This window comes from Dichotomopilus funicola (assembly GCF_033296635.1).
Source record: "Dichotomopilus funicola strain CBS 141.50 unplaced genomic scaffold C8A04scaffold_34, whole genome shotgun sequence".
NCBI classification, from domain to species: Eukaryota; Fungi; Ascomycota; class Sordariomycetes; order Sordariales; family Chaetomiaceae; genus Dichotomopilus; species Dichotomopilus funicola.
Genome location: NW_026944055.1, coordinates 161,492 through 182,593, shown reverse-complemented (window position 1 = coordinate 182,593; position 21,102 = coordinate 161,492). Strand labels below are relative to the sequence as shown.

Genomic DNA, 21,102 nt, shown 5'->3' with positions numbered 1-21,102 from the left:
TCCCGACAGCCTTATTGGCGTCGGCAGCCAGTTCTGGGGAGACAGACCCGATACGAGCAAAGACGTTCTGTCGCTGAGCGAGGAGGAGCTGTTGGGGGCCAAAAAGTAGATCGGCAGGAGGGGAAAAACAGTGTTGTTTTTGGAGGCCTCCGGTTGGCTGGGGTCATATCGTCTAAAGTGCACCTCTCTTGTTTTGGGAGACGAGAAATTGGTTGGAAGGATGGACAAAACAGTGTTATGGTTCAACTATTGCAGGTCGGACAGCAAGGTTCAGCAAGTCTGTCGCTTAGAGAGGGTTGGAAGAATGGACGGGCTTCGGACTGTCTTATCTTGGAGGTTGGGTTTGAGGTCAAAGCTACCTAGGTAGAAAGATACTTGGGATGAGATAGATTTGGGTAGCCTTAGGCGTCTTAGAGGCTCACTGATAATTTCAAACTCATACATTGAGTCTTATCACCACATTAAAGACTTAAAGTTTGGTGATTCATTTAAATTGTTTGTTGATAAGTGTGCGACTAAATTTAGGGTCGTCGTTGGAATCTCGTTCTTGTCTAGCGCATGGCGCTTGTCGAACTTGGACCACTAATAACATTAATATTATGTATCATCCTTGCCAATAATCTTTCTGAGCGCGTAGATCTCCATGCGGAGCTACATAAAATTACGGAGTAACCGGGATTGGATCCTTTCACAAGTGGTTTAGGAAAGTGGGCTCGCTATGGCCAAAAAAAGCGGCAGACTAAGTCCCTGGTGGATAACTTACTTTGCTAAAAAAGGGAAAAAAGACCAAAAAGAATAGTTAAACCAAAAAAGGGAAAAAGGACAAAAAATAATAAATCTTGAAAGTGAAAAAAGACAAGAAAGAGTAAATCAATCAAAATTTACCAAGATTCGATCAGATGTTAATGGATAGGACTTGAGCTATCTGTTTGAGTGTGTCGCTTTTTTTGGCCACAGCGAGGTGGGGCCACATGAAGACAAACAATCTTGCTGACATCGGAGCTCGGAGGAGGTCGGGGACCGGACGGCGGCTTGCAGTGGTGATTTAACACAGTATTAGTTATAGTACGGCTAGGTTAACGGGCTTGTTTATGTTGACTTCGGAGGGAAATAGTTCGCATCGGTGATGGAGACATGATCCATACTTTTAGCTCCCAGATGATCACTTCGAATGGGACTGTTCCAAGGACAGATATCTGATCGGACGAAGAGTCTTCCCAAAGCCCCGTTGTATCAACCAGAGGCCAAAACTCCAAGACCTCCGGATTGTGCATAACTACCGGTACAGATCTGATTGAGCCGGTCTTTACCAGCCCATGACGAGCTCTCTTGCAATGACTTCGGCGACCCGGTACATGGGAGTGAAACTGGGGAAACGGGCGATTATCCAAAAATTTCCGACGGACCCTTGATCACGTTTTTGTTCTCCCCCTTACTCCTCATTGCTACCTAGTGTACAGACGTATATATCTCGATGCCTTGACATCGCACTTTTATTGAGTGATGATCCCCGTCGTCCAACCAGTCCTATCGGGCCATACAAGGGGGCACGAGGGGGGCACAAAGCCACAAGATCAATCGTTGGCGTGTTCTTTAGCAGAATGGCAATATCCGCTGGTACGCTATCCCTCCTTGCCCTCCAGGGGCGCTGCCGAGAATCGTCGTCGTCATCTCGAGGAGCAAAAGGTCCCGGCCATCGAGGTGCGTGATGGGTAGCAGTTCATGGGACCTGGACCATGACGTCACGGTTCAACGAACCAAACGCCAAAACCCCCGGAAGGCGCATTTCCCCGCATTTCGCACCCCGCTGAAACCCTCCAACGCGCATCACACGCAGCACAGCTCGCATGGATTGACCAAAGTTTAATACTGCTGGGTTTTGATGTGAGGTCAAAATAATGGGAGTTTAAAGGCGTTTTACGGGCGACACAAGACGCAATTGATCTTAGGAAACACCCATTCTCAAAATGTTCGCTGTGTCAAAGGCAATGAGGGAAGCTTTGCCCCGCGGACATCTTGTGACAGGATGCTGCGGAACCTCTTCTATCTCCAAACTATCCGGCTTGCTGCGGCAGAGTATCGCAAGACTTCATGTACCTTGTCAGACCCAAAACAACACGGGGTAAAAGCAGGCCAATCGGGCCGGGTCCCTTTAATGTTCAATTCCTGAACTGAGTAAACTGCAGGAGCCGGGTCGCGTAGACCTGCGTGGCCACCCTCCATTCCAGAGCAGGGGCTGGCTCGATGTGGCCACACTCGGACATGCTGTGCAGGCCGTGTACCCTAGCTTCAGCCTGTTGTTGTTGTTCGTCCCATCTTTAATAGTATTAGCGGTTGTGGCTAACCTTGATGAATTGTGCCTACATAACCGGGCTGCCCCGCCCTTTTCTCGACTCTCTCAACCAAACCTACAACAGCAGCCGCGAGAGTACCATCGCGGGAGGCAGTCAAACAAGATGGAGCGCCTTAATCAAAGTAAGCGCATGGAATGACCACCACTTTGAAGACGAATGTTGTCACAAGATACTGATGCCCCCCTTCTCTTCAGTCAACCCGTTCGCCAAGCGCGAGTCGCACAGCGCGAACTCGATCGTCTGGTACAAAATCCTGACACTTCTAAGCTGGTTGCTGTCAGTGGTCGTCACCGTCTACTACACGATCGAGCCGCCGCACGATGGCAAACACCACCGTGGGACGATCTGGCACCAGAACTACCACAACTACTCAGGCTTCACTCTCAACTCCGTGATCACCTCCATCTACTGGTCCGTTCCTGGTCCCTACTGCACTCCTGACTTCGCCCGGTGAAAAGAGGGCAAATACTGACGGATAATTTTGTAACCAGGATCGTCCTCTTCATCCTCCAACTGGGCTACATCTCGCACCTCTTCTCATCCAAGACCGAGTCCGTCAACGCAGCCTGCGCCGTAGGCTCCCACTTCATCGCCAACAACCTGCTGCACTTCGGCTTCGTCATGCTGTTTGTGCGCTCGCACTTTGTTTGGGCCGAGGTCCTGCTGCTCATCAACTTCTTCAACCTGTCCTCGCTCTACTTCCGCCATAATTCCTACCCGCGCTTCATCCACCTGCCTGCCGTGTCTGGGCCGCTGGCCTGGACGTTTGTGGCGGTGTACTGGAACGGCGCGATCATGGTGCCGCATCAGAATAGCTTGGTGGCGAGGATCTTTGCGAATGTGTTTGTGTGGTCGATTTTGGTGTATGGGTTGTTTTTCATTATTGTGTACAAGGTTAGTGCTCGTTCAACACCCTCCTGGCATCTTGGTATCAAGGTTAATTAACACACTATGTCCCTCACAGGATTACACCATGGGCTTCTCTCTCAGCGTGCTGTCGGCCTCGCTCGGCGTTGCGCAGTTCTTCCGCCAGGTCATCGCCTTCCAGTGGATCTTTGCCTTCACCATCATGGCCGTGCTGTTTGTGCTGACCGTCATCGTTGCCATTCCTGCCTGGACGGGCCGCGAGGTGCCGTGGGCCAACGGCCGTGCTGTGGACTCAGAGAGCCGACCGGCTGATGCTGAGCGCGCGCCGTTGCTTTCTGATTAGGCTGGGGGCTGGCCATGTGTGGAATTGTGACGTTGTGGGCGTTGGGTAGTGGGAGGGAGGTGAAGGGAATGGGCATTGGCCCGGACTAAGGAATGGCAGAACGGGGGAGATATGAAAAAGATAAAAGATCAGTGGTGCTTCCTGAGAAAAAGGAGTAGAGAAAATGGGCAGATTGTTCGGTGGAAATGTAATGCCAGCGTTGGAGATACCAATGGAATAATAGTCTGACGTAATAAACACATTTCATTCGTAGCATGTTCACAGTGTCTCTTGCTAGGCTTTACCACAGAAGTTCAAACACTTAGTGTATTCTCACAACCCCCGAGGTCTCAACATGCTCTTCAAGCCAACCATAGTGGGGCAGATATTCCCCTCTGAAGTTTAGCCCCCCCCAATTAAACACCCAACCTCAACACCACTTTTTCCTTCAAAAACCAACCACCACCCAGACAATATCAAGCTCCCTTTACCCTACACTCTAATTTTCCCTTACAACATGCCCCCCCCACTACCCCCAATCCCCTTCCCCTACCCGCTCCGCATCGGCACCGACATCTGCCGAGTCACACGCATCGCCCACATCCTACGCAGCAAGCAAGGCGCACGCTTCATCCGGCGGATTCTAGCGCCAGAGGAGCTCGCCCGTGCGAGGCCGGTGATTCACCAGGTGTTGCAGGCGATATCACCTGGTGAAAAGGAGGGTTCTAGAAGAGTTGGGGTGTTTGGATCTCAAAAGGCTGCGTTGTGGGAAAAGGGGGGAGATGGGGATGGTGAGAAAGGGGGTGGGAGTGGGCAGGAGAAGAAGCCCGTGGGGAGAGTGCAGGGAGCGATGGAAGACGAGGATGGCATGTACGGGCGGGCTGCGGCGTACATGGCTGGCAGGTAAGGGTTGAAACAAACAAATCATCAACCCATAAACGTTGAGGGAGGTTACTAAAACGTGAAATTTACCAGATTCGCTGCAAAGGAAGCCGCATTCAAAGCGCACCCTCATCTCCATCTCGGCTTTCATGACATCCTCATCTTGTCATCGTCCACTTCCAACCAGGCTCTGACGGGGGAAAAACCAATTGATGGGCTGGGATCTGCCGCGCCAACGGCAGTGATCCGGCCGGGAGGGGGAGCGAGAGATCAAATTGCGAGGGTGAGTATTAGCCATGATGGCGAGTATGCTACGGCTGTGTGCATGGGATTTGAGGCGGATGCGGTGGTGGTTGAGAAGGAAGGGTAGATGGGCGGATAACGGATTGCCGGGTGTTGGCGAGCATGGAAAGGGGGCATCGTTCAAAGTAAAATTGCATGTAGAAGTATTAGAGATCCCATTGATAATTATTTACAAAGTTCCATGAATTTTATTTAGTAAACTTTGAAGAACGGAAGAAGATTGATGTGAACCTGAAAATATTGTTGTCAATATGGGTGGTGGCCGGCCTTGGCATGTTGACTTCATAAAGGACTGGTCCGGCAGTTCGGCCAGCAATCAGCAAGCCTAGCTAGCTGTTTCAAGGTCGGGTGGCGCAACGGTAGCGTGTGGTCCTCCTATCCAGAAGGATTCAGACTGAGGTTGTGGGTTCGAGTCCCACCTCGATCGGCCTTATCTTTTGCTTTTGAGCACTAATTTTTAGGCCTGAGTCATGCTTTTTGACCACCAAAAACATACCCTCTTCACCACTCTCCCTTGATTCATCAACAATACAACGAGACCTCTTGTACCGATATGCCTTGAAAGAACAGTCCCATGATTAACCTCATGTATTGGCAAAGTGGGAAAAAAAATAAACTCATGTTTTGTCGAATCGACTCTTAAGGTCGTTGACTTGTATCCCACCTTCGAAAAGTTAAAGACACCAAAAACATATTCTGGTCGTGCGACCACTTTCCCGATCCACCCAGGGGTCGAACCTGGAACCTCCTGATTACTTGCTCCCGAAGGAATCGTAGTCAGACGCTCTGCCATTGAGCCAGCGGACCTTGAATTGTTGGGGAGCGGGGGCAAATTCTCCATCTTATCAACCGGTGGGCTGCTTTGTGGGGGGGAGACCTATTTCTGTGCCCTGGAGAATACTTAATACCTTGCCCGCTCATGAAGAGACGACATGACCAGAGGAACATATTGGGGAAGAACACGGTATTGTTTCTTGCTGCCCCAAGTTGAGATGTGCTCAACACCTGGTCTTATTCTAGTTGACCCTATTTTTACTGCCCATCTACATCTTGACCCTACCTCTAGCCAGAGAACGGCCAGAAAACTGTCTTTTAAACACACAGCCATCTAATACAACACAGCCCAATGCATCACCAACTCCCCCCATTTACTCCAACTTCAAACTCGCCCGAAACTCCTCAATCGACACGCTCTTCTCAACAACCTCCGCCTTCACCCCATCCTCCCCCCCAGGCCTCCTCTCCAACGTCCACAACTCCTTCACCCCCAACCCCTCCAAATACTCCAACCCCTTCCAATAATTCGTCCCAACCTGCGCAATCCCATGACTATCATCCCCAAACGTCCACCTCCCCCCAATCCTTACCCACTCCTCCGCAATCTCCCTCTTCGGATACGGCTCCGCCATGCCCTTCCTCAACCCGCTCGTATTACACTCCAACCACCCCCCATACCCCTTCACAAACTCCAGATTCCGCACCACCCTCTCCCACACACCACTCCCCCACCCAGACGCAGTAGTCTCTGCCCCCGAGGCGGAAGCAACCCTGATCTCCCGTCCCGGATCAGAACTCATCAACCTGACCAAATCAAAATGTCCCACCACCCTCGGCCTCAGCGCCTGTAACATCTCCCACTGCTCATCAAAATACGCCTCATACACCTTCTCTTCCTCCCCCCCACAGGCCTCCACAGCTCGAGCGTAATACGCCCGATCAAAATCGATCGGTACCCCGCGGGTGTGATGCAGCGAGCCGATGAAATAGTCGATGCTCGGGTCGGCGGCGAGGGAGTGGATGATGGCGCCGTAGGCGGAGCGGATCCATTCGCCTTCGAAACCGATGAGGATGTGGATTTGGGAGGCGTAGTGCGTTTGGAGTCGGCGGGCTTCGGTTAGGTAGGCGGTGTGGCGGGGTAAGAGGGCGGCGAGGGATTCTGTGGGGGAGGGGGTGAGCTGGTGTGGTTGTTAGTTTATGTTTGTGACATTTCTAGGATAATTTCTGGATTTTTGCTGGGTTCGAAAAAGGGGGGAGTGTTACTTCCTCGGGGTAGAGGTCCCCCAACTCGGTGCGCGGCATGTGCTCGCTCAGGCCGATGGTCTTGTACCCGACCTTGATGGCATGCAGGATGACCTCTTCGAGTTGGTCTTTGGCGTGGCCGGGGCAGAACTGGCCCGAGTGGGAGTGCATTGTGAAGGCCATTTTAAATGTTGTGTAATTGACTCAAGTGAGCAGCAGGGACGTTAGGCAAATATGCCGAGTGAGATCTTGCCGTGGCGTCAGTGACTAAAGATGAGATGAAAAGTCGACCTGCAATGAGCGGCTGTCCAACTTAGACGGCTTCAAATCTAAAACTAGGAAGAAGAAAAAATAAATCGCACCCTGCTGAAGCGCGGCCCTTAAGTACAGCACACCTCAGGTAACCCCAAGCCGATATGTACGGAAGTTGTTGAGTCAAATTTCAACCTCACCTCGGGCAATCCCAACTCCCAGAGTGCAATCAGGCCCAGCAAGCCTGACAAACAATCTTCCACGCCCGTGCCATGTGGCCGCCCACTGGAATCGGGTGCTGCTGCACGCTGCCGCAACGGCCATTTTAGTTGGTTTCTGCAGCTGGCAGGGCTCCACTCGGCCTTCTACAGCGACTCCGGAAATCAGGCGCCAACTGCCTCTTTTATCACCAAAATGCGAACGCACGTGAAAAGAATCGTCGGTGTTATGTTGCCGGAAATGGCAGGTGTAGCAGAATAATCCGTGTCACATGGGACGGAGAGAAGGCTGTGGATGGGGTTATTTGGGGTAAAGGATGAGTTGAGTTCAGTTCAATGGAAAAATCGGGAGTGCATGTAAATTCTAAGGAAAAAGGGGGTATCTGACAACCCACACCACAACAAGAACCCCTGTATCGGGCAACTCGACGACCACACTAAAACAAACCACAAGGTAGGGAAGAAAGTAGAAAAACAAAATATATAACCACCACTCTAGAAGAAGAAAAAACACAAAAGTCTACCACCTCTCAACTCAATCAAAACCCATACATCATCACATTCCCACTTCTTCCCTATTCACCACTTACTCTCACCCCAAGTAGGCTTAACTTAAGAGCTTCAAGTTTAATCAACCCTCCACCTCAGTAACCAACGCCTCCCCCTCATCCAACAAATCCGTAACCTTCTTCAAATTCCCAATCAAACTCCTCCCCAGTCCCACCAACAACAACTTCTCCGCATTCGCCGGCAACCCCAAATACGTCGGCGGTTCCCTCTCCGGCAGCCTCTGAATCCACCCCATAAACTCCTGTAGCGACGTGCCCGATGGCACGACCAATTCCGCCGCTTCAGCAGCAACCTCCTGGGTGTCCGGTGGGGCCTCAACGAGCTTGTGGCCGATCTCGTAAGCCGCGGGGGTCAAGAAGGTCTGGACGAGGTTGTTGAGGATCTTGAAGTCGCCTTCGTCGTCGATCTTGCCGCCGTAGGTTTCGGTTACCAGGTAGCGGATCATGTCCCAGGGGATGTTGGCGGGGGCGATGTTGGTGCGGTTTTGGGCTGCGACGTCGATCCAGGTGTCGACTACGAAGGCGGAGCATTCGTACTAGATGGCACGAGTTAGTTATCATCGAGGTTTCTGAAAGGACAGAAAAAGGTAAGGGGGGTTGACTTACATCAGCATCATTAAACTCCCAAAACCCCTTCCACCCCAAATTCGGGGCATACCGCAACCGTTCCTGCACGACCGCATGCAAAAACGACAACAACAAATACAACCGTGTCCTCTCCACAGGACTCTTCGCCGACCTTGTCGACAACGACGACATCGAGTCCTTCATATTAGCCCTCACACCCGCCGGCTGCTCATACATCAACACGCGACTCGCCCTTAGCAGATTCACCGGAATCTTGGGCGACGACTCCATCGACAAGAACAGCCGGAAGTCCTTATTCGGATTGAGCGACTCCATCCGTTTCTCCAGGCTCTGCAGCCAGGTTGGCGCGAGGTGGACATTCTTGACCAGTACCCACGAACCCATCTGCGCGGCGTTGGCGATGGCCTTGTCGGCGCTGGCGAGCCCTTCGTTGGAACCCATGGCGATGTTGGTGCAGCGCACACGCATGCGCTCGACGAGCGAGTCGACCTTGTACGAGGCGTCGAACCCGGGAGAGGAGACTAAGGAAATCGGCCGGGTGGCCGAGACCTGGTCGACCGTCTGTTTGAGGTCCTCGACGATGTCGAAGAGGTCGGAGCCAAACACCAGCGTGACGAAGCGCTCGGCAGCAGGGACGAAGCGGTCGAGGCGGAAGAGCTTGACCAGCAGGAGCGAGGTGAGCGCCTGGTCGGTGGGCTCGGTGGAGTCGTCCCAGATCTTGGGGACAAAGTTCTCGGCTAGTTCCTCGGTGAGGAACTTGTCCCAGTCGGCGTCGGGCACGGTCTCGAGTCTCTCCTTGAGCGCCGAGATCCGCTGCGCGCGCGCAAACACCTCATCCTTGGCCGCCACGTCGCTTGATACATCCTTGCCCTCGACGCGCTCGTCGAGGATGATATCTAGCAGGCCCTTGTCCATCTTGTACGGCGACGCCTGAGCAAGCAGCATGGCCAGCGTCACGCGGTCCTTTTGCAGCAGGCCCAGCGCGGTCCGCTTGAAGGCGTTGACGAACAGGTCCTTGACAATAATGTCGCGACGCACATTGTGGTTGGTCTCGTTGGCCAGGTGGGGGTTGCCGTGCAGCACGGAGTGGAAGATGTCGAGGAAGTACTGCAGCGAGAACTGGTAGAAGTGGTTGAGGTAGTGCAGCTGCTCGAGCACGGCGAAAACGGCACTGCACGAGCGCGCAATGACATTATACTGCAGCGTGATCTCCTCGACTTCGGCCATGACGCCTTCGGTGTTGCTCATCTTGGTCGAGATCTCGGCCGCCTCCGTCTTGAGCGTCTCGAGCGTCTCGATGACATTGTCATCATCAAGAATATTACCCCGCGACTCGTTGAGCGCTTGCAAGAGCCGCTTCTCCAGCTGCCGCAAATGCACCTTGAACTCGCCCTGCAGCTTGATGAGATTGGACCGCCGCTCATCAACATCCGGACGCTCCGACTTGAGCACTTCAGCCAGCGACTGGGTCTGCAAGCTGCTCTGCGTGACGGTAAAGTTGACAAAAGTGGTACGACTGCAGATATCAGGCGCAAACGTGGCCGAAGGGTCGCGCGTGGAAAGGTACAACTTAAACGACGGCGAAAAGTCGATCTGCTGCTTGCCGAGCTGGATCAACACACGACCGCCCGTCTTCTGGTACTCCTTGTTGAGCACATGGTTAAGCACAGGGTCGAGATGTTCCGCGTCCTGGATAAGGATGGGGTTACCGAAACGCAGCGAACTCTCCAGCTGCTTGGTAAACGAATCATCCAAGAAACTAGTCACTGTGAGACGACGGTCCTTGCACTCCTTCTGCAAGAACTCAGTAACACGGCCCGAAGGGTCGATAATGAGCGGGTACCGGTTGAACCGCTTGAGCACAATGGCGTTCTCCGTGCAGAGATCATCAACAGGCAGCGTATTCTCCTGCCAGCCCAGCCTCTCATCCGCCGTCGAGAGGTACTCAGTCATCGGGTTATGCTGCTTGAACTGGATACCCGACAGATGCAGCTGATGCAACCAGTCCTCCATCATCGACTTGCGGAACGTCTGATCATACAGACCGCTGTAGGCGAGGAACGCGGCGGCCACCAGCACATCGCCCACGAGGGTGCTGATCTGTGTCTCAAACGACTTGCTACCCTCCTCCCAGCGGGTCCGCTCCGACGACAGGCTGTCCAACAGCTTGACGCTGCGGTCCACCTTGAACTGGACGCGCGACATCTCGGCCTTGATAGCCTGCGTCTCGCTGATGAGCGACGCGTACTCCGTCTTGTAGGTCGCGATGCTGGTCTCCAAACTCGTGATGGTCTGCTCCACAGCCTTGGCCTCGGCCTTGGTCTGCAGCGCCTGCTCCTCCAGCAAGTTCACCTCTTCCCTCAGCGGACCCACGCGGTCCAAGATCTCGGCATAGCTGACCTGCGCCTCGACCCACTGGACGAGGGGACCGCAGGCCTTGCTAGCGCGGTTGACCTTCTCGTAGGTGAACTCCGGGTTCGCGAGGAACTCATTGCGCATCTTGAGCCGCAGCGACCGCGTCATCTGCTTCTCGTTGTTAAACTTGATGATGCTGCCGATGAAGTCGTCGCCACGGACTACGGCCTGGATCTGCTTCCACTCGCTGACTTTGTGGCCGATGAGCGTGCAGACCGATTCCAGCGCCAGTCGCACGCCCGGCGGCGGGGTGTTCATGGACCGGACTTCGGTGAGTTGTTGGCGCTTGATGTTGCTAACGGATGCCTTGGCATCCTCGACGGCGGGCTCGGCACGCGCGAGGTCTTCGAGCACGACCTTCTTGCGCGACGCCACCTCGGTTTCCTGCTTCTCGAGCGCAGCCTGGATCTCGAGCGAGGTATTCTTGCGCTGTTCAGCCTCGCGCTGGTCAGCCACCATGCGCTGCAGCTTCTCGTTGGCCTCGGCATCCTTCTGCTCGAGCTGTGCCTTTTTCTCGGCGAGACTGACACGGAGGTCCCGGACCTTGTCGACCGTGTCGCGCAGCTTCTCGAGACCGACATTGAGATGGCGTTGCTGCTCCTCCAGATCCTCGCGCTTCTCATTGTACAGCGTAACATACTGCGCAACAAAGTCCAGGAAGTGCCGAGGCGTAAGGAAAGTGACCTTGCCCTGCTGCTTGAGCAACTTGGCATTGAAGCGCTGCAAGGAGTAGTGGATGTACACCATCGAGTTGACAACAGCCTCCCGGTGAGACGGCGGCAGGTTGAGACCGCGATACGCCACGGGGATAGTATCGGGCGCGCCCCAGTTCGCGCGGTCCAGATCAACAGAATACGTCAGCTCGTGACCGACCTGGAAGAGCGCCTGATCAGACCAGTCGCCGAACCAGTTCAGCACACAACGGTTGAACAGCGCAGGCGAGGTGGCCGCCTTAGACGACAACCCATCCTCAGGCGGGTTCATCGTGAACACAACGTGCAAGTTCTTGACAATCTGGCTCGTGAACCACTTGTACAGTTCCTCTTGCGAGTCCAACAGCAGACCCTGTCGCTGCGCACCCTCCTTGCAAGCCGTCATGAGCGCAGCGAGATCGTCCCCTTCAAAGAGACCAGGCACCTCGGCGTTGGCGAGCAGGGTGTTCATGCGTTCCAAGAACCCAGAGTCCAGCACGTTCGACTCGTCCATGATGAAGCACATCTTCTCGCCCTTGCAACCACAGCGGCGAAGCACCTCCCTTAGATCCTCATCAAAGTCCTCGGCTGAGTACTTGCCGTGGACCTTGATCTGGAACACCTTGAGCCCATTCATCCAAGCCACAAACCGCGAGAGCGTCGTCTTGCCACTACCGCTCACACCGATCAGGATCAAGTGACCCTGCGGCTGCCTAAAGACACGGTCGATGCGCAGGACATGCTCCAGCACGTCATTGAACAGAATAAGCGGCACATCGACTTCTTCCTCGCAAAAGGTCTTGAGACGCGCCTTGACAAACTCGCGCAGCTGCTCGCGGTCGACGGGCATGTAGTTCTTGGACAGCCAGTTGGAGAAGAGGATCGGCCCGCCTAGCGCCTTGGGCTCGTCAATGGTCGGGAAGAACTCCATCGCGATGCGGTGGACGGCGTCGTCGGTCCACTTGCGCTCGTCCTCCGCAACAAGACGGTCCTGGAACAACCGGAGCGCTTCGTGGGCCCAGATGCGGATGAGACCCTCGACGGAGAGCGCCTCGAGGGGCTTGATGGCCTCGTACACACCGCGGACCCAGCGGGTCAGCTCACGAGGACTGTAGACGTAGTGCGGCTGGATTTTGGGCGTGAAGCGCTGCTGCGACTCGAGGTAGAAGCGGACCATGGCCTGGGTGAGCGGTTCGGCGTAGCCGCGCAGCGACGGGATGATCTTGAGCACAGCCGAGTTGAAGGTGCCGTAGATCTGCATGAGCGACTGCTCGCCGGGGTAGTCGACCATGATGAGGGGCGCATGGCGGAGGAACCGGTCGCCCATGGGGGTACGGCCGGCATCCGTCGGCGGGTTGCAGGCGCCGACAAACTGGATCCGGTCGAGAGTGACCCACGACTTGTCCGACGTCCGCCAGAAGCCGTTGTGCTCGACCAGCTGGCGCAGGAAAGAGATGGCGCGTTGCGTGCCGTACTTGTCCGGCGCGGGCAGGTTGATTTCGTCGCAGAAGATGACTAGCCAGCGGCCGATCTGCGTCGGCGAAAGCATGACGCCGTTGAGCGTCTTCTTGTACTCGCAGTACTGCTCAAACGTCTTGATGAGGAGGTCAGGCGTCGTGGCACTGGAGAAGTTGAGGCCGACGACCTCCATGTTGGGCAGCTTGCGCAGCGCGCTGAACAGCGTCATCGTCTTACCGGAACCGGGAGGACCGCAGAGGAGCAGCGGCTTGTGCTCGGCCAGCCACGAGTACAGCACATCTTCGTGGCGAACCGTGTCCAGCGTGGGGATGACCACATCGGTCTGGGTAACCGAGTGGGTGTTGACCTCAATCGTCGGCACTTGGCTCTGCCAAGGTGACCATTCACCACCAGGCAACGAAACGTCGAAGTCGATGAGCGAGCTGGACCCGTCCAACGGGGGCGAACCAAAGCTAGCCAGACCAGCCACCTTGTCGCCAAACAGCTTGCGGTCCGTCAGCGGGCAATCACCCGTCAGAGCCCACACCATCGCCAACAGCAGCTTCTTCGCAATGTAACCCTCCACCTGCTCGGGATCCAGTGGGAAGTCGGTGTGTTGCGTGTTGTACTCGATGATATTACGGACAGCCTTGTTAAGCAATGAGAAAAGGGTGTTGAGAACACGGGCAACGGTAAAGTCCATGATATGGTTGAACGTTTCCGCCTGCTGCAGGGCCAGGATCATGAAATTGTCGGTCGTGAGATAGGCGTGTAAGAGATCCGCAGCTTGGCCCTGGACCTCCAGCGCCTTGGCCGAGCTCTGGCCCGTGGCCACGGCATCCTCGTCGAGATCCTCAAACGCAACAGAGCGCAGCGTCTCGAGGTAGTTGGTGACCATCATCTCGGGCGTTACCGTGTCCTCGCTGAACCAAACCATACCGCAACGACTGACCGTGGCGAGCGTAGCGTACTTGAGGTTCTCGACCTCAAACATGATGCGGACATTGGGCGGGAGGTTAAGACGCTCACCATTGGGCAGAGTCAGCAGCTTGTTGTCGTCGAGCACACTGTTCAAGTTCTCAACCCACTCCGGGTCGACATCACCGTCAAACACAATCCAGTGGCGCTTCGTGTCCTCACCACGGAGGTTGTCGACAATCTTGCGCAGGATGCTGGTGAACAAGCCATCGGTCCACTCTCTCGTGGTCGAATCCAAGTTACCATACAGCGCCTCCTTGGACATGACCTTGCTGTCGATAACGTGCGACACGCCCTCGACATTCTCAACCTGCTGCAGGGCATCCAACAGCAGTCTCCAGGCCACCGACTTGCCGGACCCGGAATTGCCCACCATCATGACACCGTGGTGGATCTTCTGGATCTGATACAGCTGAAGCACCTTGGTCATCCAGAGCTCGTTGACCACCAAGTGACGCTCAGCGGCCAAACGACGGATCGCTTCCTCGAGCTTGTCCAGGCTGGCCGGCACATACTTGACGCCCGGGAAGCAGATCTCCTCAATTCCCATCATGACGTCGACGTCAGACTTGATAAGCTTGGGCGCGATGGTCTCACGGATACTCTGGACCAAAATCTCAGGCTCGACGACTTCCTCAGCACCTAGGCTGCCATCGCTGTTTGTCAAACGGGCACGCTTCAGTCCACCAGAGCTGACCAGCACACTCTTGAGCGCACGCAGACCAAAGTCGTAATGCGCCTGTTTGGATAGTTTTGCGGAGCACTGGTCAAAGAAAGGCACAGTGTGCTTGGACAGCTGCTTCGCCTGGTTGAAACCCTGCGAGTAGAGCATAACTTCGGCAATAAGCTCCTTGTCGGGCTTGGACATGGCGACGCTGCGGAATAGTTTCTTCAGGTTGTCCGGCAAGTTGGAACGGCCCGCATACCCAGGGTTCATAGTGATGAAGATGCCCGTGTTAGCATTGACACGGAGCTGGCGGCCGACAAGCTCAATCTGCGCCTTATCATCCTCAGCCCCCTGCTTCAGACCAAGCTGGATGTTCTGAATCTGTTGAGACACGGCAGACAAAATCCTCTCCTCGAGACGGTTGAACTCGTCGAAGCAACCCCACGCGCCCACCTGGCAGATACCGAGGAAGATGCGGCCCATGGCCTGGAAGTCGAACGTGTCGTCACAGCAGAAGACAAGGGTGAAACGACCGAGCTGGACACCAAGCGCCTTGACGGATTCCGTCTTGCCGGTACCGGCGGGGCCGTAGGGGGAACCACCAAGGCGCTGGCAGAGGGCCTGGGTGAGAGTGAGGAAACAACGGTCAGTGAGCGGCGTGCGGACCAGCCTGTCGGGCACACCCAGGTACTCGAACCCGTAGCTGAGCTTGGCATTGGCCATCTTGATGTGCAGGCGCTGCAGGAAATCGCCGTCGGGGGTGTAGACGTAGCGCATCTGGAGGAGCCAAAGGTAGTGCGTGTTCGAGCGGGCGCCGACCTTGATGAGCTTCTCGATGACGTCCCGCTGGTGGACACACTCGGTGATGAGCTGTTCGCAAGTCTTGCGCGTGAGGACTTCGAGATCACCAAGGACCGTGTCGGCCAGCATGCGGAGAACCTGCACCTCACGGTCAAACAGGGCCTGCAGCGTCTTGCCCTCGGCGGCCAGCGCCTGTTCGACCGAGGTAGTCCAGACAGCCTGGGTCGCCAACACCACGATCTGGCTGGGGTACGCGGCCATGAACTTATTGAGCGCTTCGCGGTCAATCGTCTCGCTGGCGAAGATGGGGTTAAATTCGTCAATGGCTTCAGCCAGGAGTTCGGCGAGCGTGGACTTCATCCCATTTTCAAGCAGCGCCAGCCAGTCATTGATCCTCGGCGTCTTGACGAGGTTAACCTCCTTCTTCAACCGGACGACTTCACCCTCCTTGGACGTAAACCCAGTGATGGTCGACTCCTCATCCATCACCAAGCCCGTCAGACCGGCAAACATCTTCTTGAAGTGCTTGGCAATGCGCATCGTGTCGTTGCTGTTACCGATCATCTCGAGCAGATCTTCATCACCGACAAAGTAGAAGCGCGGGAACGAAACACGCTCCTTCTCGAGGTACTCGCCGAGCGCTTTCTGGATCTTGTTGAGCAGCTCGGCCAAGCGCTCCAACGACTTTTGCACATTGGGGATGTTCAGCACATCCAACACGTTTGGCTGCTTGTAGACCTTCTTCATGACCGCCGAGAACTCGCTGTTGATGTTTTGGAAACGCGACGACTCGATGGGGAGCAGGTGCTTGATGTCGGCGTTGCCCGTGAACACACCTTCAAGGTAGACCCATTGGCGCTGGACGTCAATCCAGACGTCGAACAGCACGTGGACCCGGTTGAGCTTGTCCTCCCAGGAGGACGCCTCTTCCTCGAATTCCTTGTAGTAAGGCGAATGCCTCATGGCCTGCAGAGAGTTCAGGTTCTCACTACACTTGGCAAAGAGATCGTCCCAGCCGCGGATGAGGCGGCACTTGTTCTGGTAGTTGACCAGCTCCAGCCCATACCCAGTCCAGGTCTCGCGCACCTGCTTGAGGAACTCTTCCAGAGCCATTTCACCCTGAGCCTGGATGATGATGTCCTTGACGATGACCTCGGTGGCAACCAGGTTGAGGTCCCACACATCTCCGAGGGTCATAGACACGGGCGAGTAGCGCTTGCCGGGCTTGATTTGCTTGTAGATCTTGGTCCAGTGCCTGTCACGCACGGCTTCCGACTTGAGCTCAGTGAGCATGGGGTTCACCTTCATCAGCTGGCGAAGGACATTCTGGACGTGTTCGAAGGCCGCATATTGGCGCATTCTGCTGGGCATCTCCTTGGTCATCTTGATGAGGTTGTCAATCGACGACCGGATCTTCCTGGGCTGGACGCTGTTCCAGAGAATCTCGCGGAGCTCGTTGAGATTGTTCCAGATGGTCGAAAGCGAGGCCCAGACAGACTTGAAATCCTGGACCTCTTCCAAGATGACACCAAGTGAAGTTTCTGGTGTCGCCTGCAGATCAAGCGCCTCCTTCGCCTTGGCCACCATCGCGGACTCCTCCTGCAGCTTGGTAATCTTGGTCTCAAAGTCGCTGAGAGTAGCAGAAGCGACATCCGGCGCGATGGTACCAGAAACAGGCTTCTCGTCGTTCCAGAGCTGCGCAATCTCGCTGATCTTCTCGAGAATGACCTTATCTTCAGCGATAATCTTGGCGCGAAGAGCGTCCGTCTGGTCCTGGACAATCTTGGCCTTGCGAGCGAGCGCTTCGTTGAGGGCGTCCCACGCGCCGTCAACATGCTCAACATGCAGCCAGTCGTTGGGGAACTGATACCGCTGTCGGACGAGCGTAGACTCTCCCTGCCTGAATGTCTCCACCTCGGGTGCCCAAAGCTTCACCTGGCGTTTGCACGTTTGAACGATCGTGATGAACTGGACGGCCTGCGCAGTCGAGTTGGCTTCGATCGCCTGGCCTTCCATGTCCCTGCGAGCCTTCTCGATCTCGGCGTGGACTTCCCGCATGCGCGTGCCCAAACGGCTGCCAAACTTGATGAGGATGTCGTGCTGCCACTGATCATACTTGGCGTTGACCTTGGTCTGCACTTGGTCGTAGTCGATCGTGATATGCCCAAAAGAGCGGCTGACTTCGGTCGTGTCAAATGTCTGGCGTGTCTTCCTGAGTTCTTGAAGAAGCTGCAGCCATCGGGACAGCTGATCGCCCAGGACATCGTAAACATGCTCTGACTGCAGGTCCCAAAGCGACTGGAACTGGAGCCATTTGTCCACATATGTGCTGATCTCGCTGATCTTGTTCTCGACAGACGTCTGGACCCGAAGGAGCGATGAGGTACACTCGCTGGGGAGGTCGTTGAACCGCGCCTCTTCGTACACGGTCGTGCTGATGGACATTTGGTACCGGGTCGCCTTGATCTTCTTAAGATTGCACACGACACCGATCCACTCCTGCAGCTGCGAAAACCAGCTAGCCCTGGCAAATTCAAGAGGCGGGTCCAGGTAGATGACCTGGTTGCGCATGGTAATTTCGTGGACGAGCTTCTTGATCACGGGAACGTCAGGCTTGGCCCCATCCGCGGGCTCCAGCGAATGCTTCCGGTCACTCCGTTCGAGATACTCGTCCTCAAACGCCTCGATCCACGCCTGGATCGAGTGCTGCAGGCGGGCAAGCAGAATGACCTTGATCTGGCGGTTCATGCGTCCAACCCAGTGGCCGAGGTTGACATATTGCTCCAGGTTGAGCTGATCCACCGCACTCTGGATGGTCTCCAAACGAGACTCAAAAGCGGACAGCTCATAAGGGCATTTCTCAAGCTCTGTCAGCGCCTTCTGCACGGTGGCGTGGATGTTAGCCAGCGTGATGGTCTTGGACTGGAGCAACGATACGGCCGCGCCGAACTCGCGGATGAACATGACGTGCTTGCTCTCCCCGCCCTTGAAATTGTCGAGGCCCCCGTTGCCGGCGTAGTTCTTGAAGTGCACCTCGTACGTATTCACAAAGGACTCCCACCTTAGGGGGATACCCTTCGCGATCAAGGTGTAGACCTCATCACGATGTCCACTTAACAGGACGGCAACCTCGGACATGTCGGTGATCTGCCGGTTGGTCTGCGCAAATGTCCGAACACTCTCCATCAAACTGACAGCGTAGGGGTACACGCGCTTGGCTTCCTTTGAAACATTGTTGACAGAGTGCGGGACGGGGAAGTTGAGCCACACCAAGTTCCGTGTCTCTTTGAACAGGGCAATAACCTGGGCATCAAAGTTGACGGCGAGCTCAAGCACATTTCCAGCTGACCGGATGCGGTTGATATTAAAAAGCAAGCCAGAGATCGAAATCTGCTTCCTTTGCACGTCATGAAGCCAGGCTTCAAAAATGGGACGTGTGTCGAGTTTCTTGCGGAACAAATCGCTCTCGCTCTGCAGTCTTTGGCCTTCCGCATGGATAGTCCACTCGGCTCCCAAAACGTCCTCGACCTTCTTCATGTAGCCGTCAAGCTGCCGCTCAATCTGGCGCGCCCAGATAATGGCACCCGACACAGGCGGCAGATCGTGCAGCTGGGCCATAGCATGGGCTTCAGAGTGGCCGTACTGCTGCTTGAACCGCTCATGCAGCGCAGTGATGGCTTGCTTGACGTTGTCGATCAGCTGAGTTTGGTACTCGGCAATGGCACCCCTAATCTTGGGCCGCACAAATAGGGCGTTGAATTTAGAGAAGACACGGAACATCTCATTGGCGTTCTTCGCCGTCGCTAGTCGGTCACGGAGACGCGCAATAATGGAATTCTCGACACGAGACGTCCTTTCGTTGTAGATGTTCTCGGCGCGCACCCACTTTTGCGTGCCTTCGGGTGTGACATCGAGAAGATCGACATCTTTCAGGCCCTCCCAAGCCTGCCTGACCTCCTCAACGGCATCGACATCGCCGATTTCTTCCACCACGACGGTACCATTGGTCCCGGGCCCGTCCGCAATGCCATTCACGGTCGCCTTGGGCCCAAGAACATTGACAATGGTCCGCTGCAACTGCTCGTGGTTGTCGCGGAAGTTGCTGACGTACTTCAACCGCGCTTGCAGATCGGCGTGCCTTGGCGTGATCTTGATCGGAATGAACCTCTCGTTGCGGCGTCGGGTCACCTCACGCGCGACGTTGGTGAATTCCTTGATATTCTCGTCCCAGATCTTGAAGATCTCTTCGGTCTGCTTCATGACCCGGCGGAAATCCTGAAAGTCGAACTTGACGAGTTCGGTGCCTGGTAGCAACCGATGGAGGACCTCATCGAGATCGCCAGAGATAGTCTCTACCAGCGGAAGCGCCCGGCGGATAGGGTATGGGCATATCCTCAGCTTCTTGTTCAAGTGGGAAAAGATCTGCCCAATCGACTCCTTCACCTTGGGCAAGGTGGTGGCAGAGAGAAGCTCGTCCAGGGGGAAGTCGCGCATAAGTTGGTTGTACTTTTGCACCTTCTCCATGGCCTCCTTTAGGCCAGTATCAGCCGTGAAACTAACAGTGGCTTGGAAACGTTTCGCATGCTTCAAAATCTCAAGAGTCAGCATGACGCCCTCGCCCCGCAGCTGATTCTCTATCCCTTCCAGTGCCGATTCCATAGACAGCCAAAAGTTGATCTCCTGCGTCGCAGTACCGGTGTTCGGGTCCCTTGTCATCTTCGTGATGACCTGAATCGATTTAATCCAGTTGTTGACAGTGGCCTGCAAATTGTTCAAGAAAGTGCTGTCCTGCAAGACAGTGGCCGGGATCAAGTCGAGAGTCGGCCTAGTCTGCTTCGCCGTGGCTTCGTCCAGCGCGGTCTGCACGATCGGGTGAAACGGCAGGGAAACCTCGGGAATCTCGACGTTTTGTTGCAGATGCGACAGACTCAGTTCCAGCTCGGTCCACCTCTTCTTCGTGACGGGGATGCCCGTCTTCGCATCCACATCAGTCCGGCCTCGTCCACCACTAAGCATCTGCTGACTCTTCGTGCTCGCGTCGAAGTACGGTGCCAGACCATTGTGGAGGTACAGCTGAAGGATTTCGTAGGGCGAAGCAGTCGGGCCTTGTTCACCATTATTCGCAGAGAGGTACGCCGGGCCGGGGAGGTTGAGCATCTGAATTTGCGATGTGATCGGGATGCTAGGATCCAGCGGTTGAGGTCGCTTGAGAAGCACAAGGAAAGCCACGGTTGCGGTGGACGAAGAGAGGTCCGAAGATATCGTATAGACATGCGACGGGGCAGCTGTAGCCACATCATTAGCGTCACTCCCAACCAGATAACCTCCATACCCTCCACCCTCAAGACAGTGCGGGGAACGCCATACCATCCTCTACATCCCCATTCTCCAACCCCTCCGCCGCACTCAAATCCTTCTGAATGTATAGCGCAACCTGCGTATCCACCGCAAACCGGTTGCACCGCTGTAAGGTATCGGAATAACGCGCCTTGGACAGCAAGCTGCCGGGTGCTTCGAGCTCCGCCCTAGTCGCGCCCAGAGTCGCCTCCAAAAGCACAGCCAGATGGTCGACGACACGCTCGGGGTCGATGGCGGCGAAGGATGTCGTCGTGCCGACGCCGTTGGTCCCCGGGCCCGGGGCCGCGGGGGTGACCGCTGATTCCATGGTTGGTCGGTCGCTTGTCTGCTTCAGGCCAGGAAGCGCAGTCTTTTTTCAA

At 55.3% G+C, this 21,102-nt stretch overlaps 4 protein-coding genes and 2 non-coding genes across 6 annotated transcripts; 3 read left to right on the top strand and 3 right to left on the bottom strand.

Moving 5' to 3' along the window:
• Window positions 1-2,456: 2,456 nt before the first annotated feature.
• C8A04DRAFT_28982 (uncharacterized protein) lies at window positions 2,457-3,564 on the top strand (the record flags this gene model as incomplete). Its single annotated transcript, XM_062780849.1, has 4 exons — window positions 2,457-2,475; window positions 2,549-2,765; window positions 2,846-3,248; window positions 3,319-3,564. The coding sequence occupies 4 exons, from the start codon at window positions 2,457-2,459 to the stop codon at window positions 3,562-3,564; spliced, it is 885 nt and encodes a 294-aa protein (XP_062636714.1).
• A 496-nt stretch (window positions 3,565-4,060) lies between these two features.
• On the top strand, window positions 4,061-4,795 carry C8A04DRAFT_28981 (uncharacterized protein; the record flags this gene model as incomplete). Its single annotated transcript, XM_062780848.1, has 2 exons — window positions 4,061-4,446; window positions 4,519-4,795. The coding sequence occupies 2 exons, from the start codon at window positions 4,061-4,063 to the stop codon at window positions 4,793-4,795; spliced, it is 663 nt and encodes a 220-aa protein (XP_062636713.1).
• Window positions 4,796-5,070: 275 nt separating this feature from the next.
• On the top strand, window positions 5,071-5,155 carry C8A04DRAFT_t84. Its single transcript has one exon. It is a non-coding gene; the product is annotated as a tRNA-Arg (tRNA).
• Window positions 5,156-5,445: 290 nt separating this feature from the next.
• Window positions 5,446-5,535, bottom strand: C8A04DRAFT_t81. The gene has a single exon. It is a non-coding gene; the product is annotated as a tRNA-Arg (tRNA).
• A 341-nt stretch (window positions 5,536-5,876) lies between these two features.
• C8A04DRAFT_37535 (Polymerase/histidinol phosphatase-like protein) lies at window positions 5,877-6,930 on the bottom strand (the record flags this gene model as incomplete). Its single annotated transcript, XM_062783908.1, has 2 exons — window positions 5,877-6,683; window positions 6,769-6,930. The coding sequence occupies 2 exons, from the start codon at window positions 6,928-6,930 to the stop codon at window positions 5,877-5,879; spliced, it is 969 nt and encodes a 322-aa protein (XP_062636712.1).
• Window positions 6,931-7,848: 918 nt separating this feature from the next.
• C8A04DRAFT_28979 (dynein heavy chain, N-terminal region 1-domain-containing protein) lies at window positions 7,849-21,050 on the bottom strand (the record flags this gene model as incomplete). The annotated part of the gene is made up of 4 exons (XM_062780847.1): window positions 7,849-8,322; window positions 8,393-17,257; window positions 17,321-20,670; window positions 20,753-21,050. 4 exons carry the CDS (start codon window positions 21,048-21,050, stop codon window positions 7,849-7,851), a joined length of 12,987 nt encoding a protein of 4,328 aa, XP_062636711.1.
• Between the last annotated feature and the right edge of the window lie 52 nt (window positions 21,051-21,102).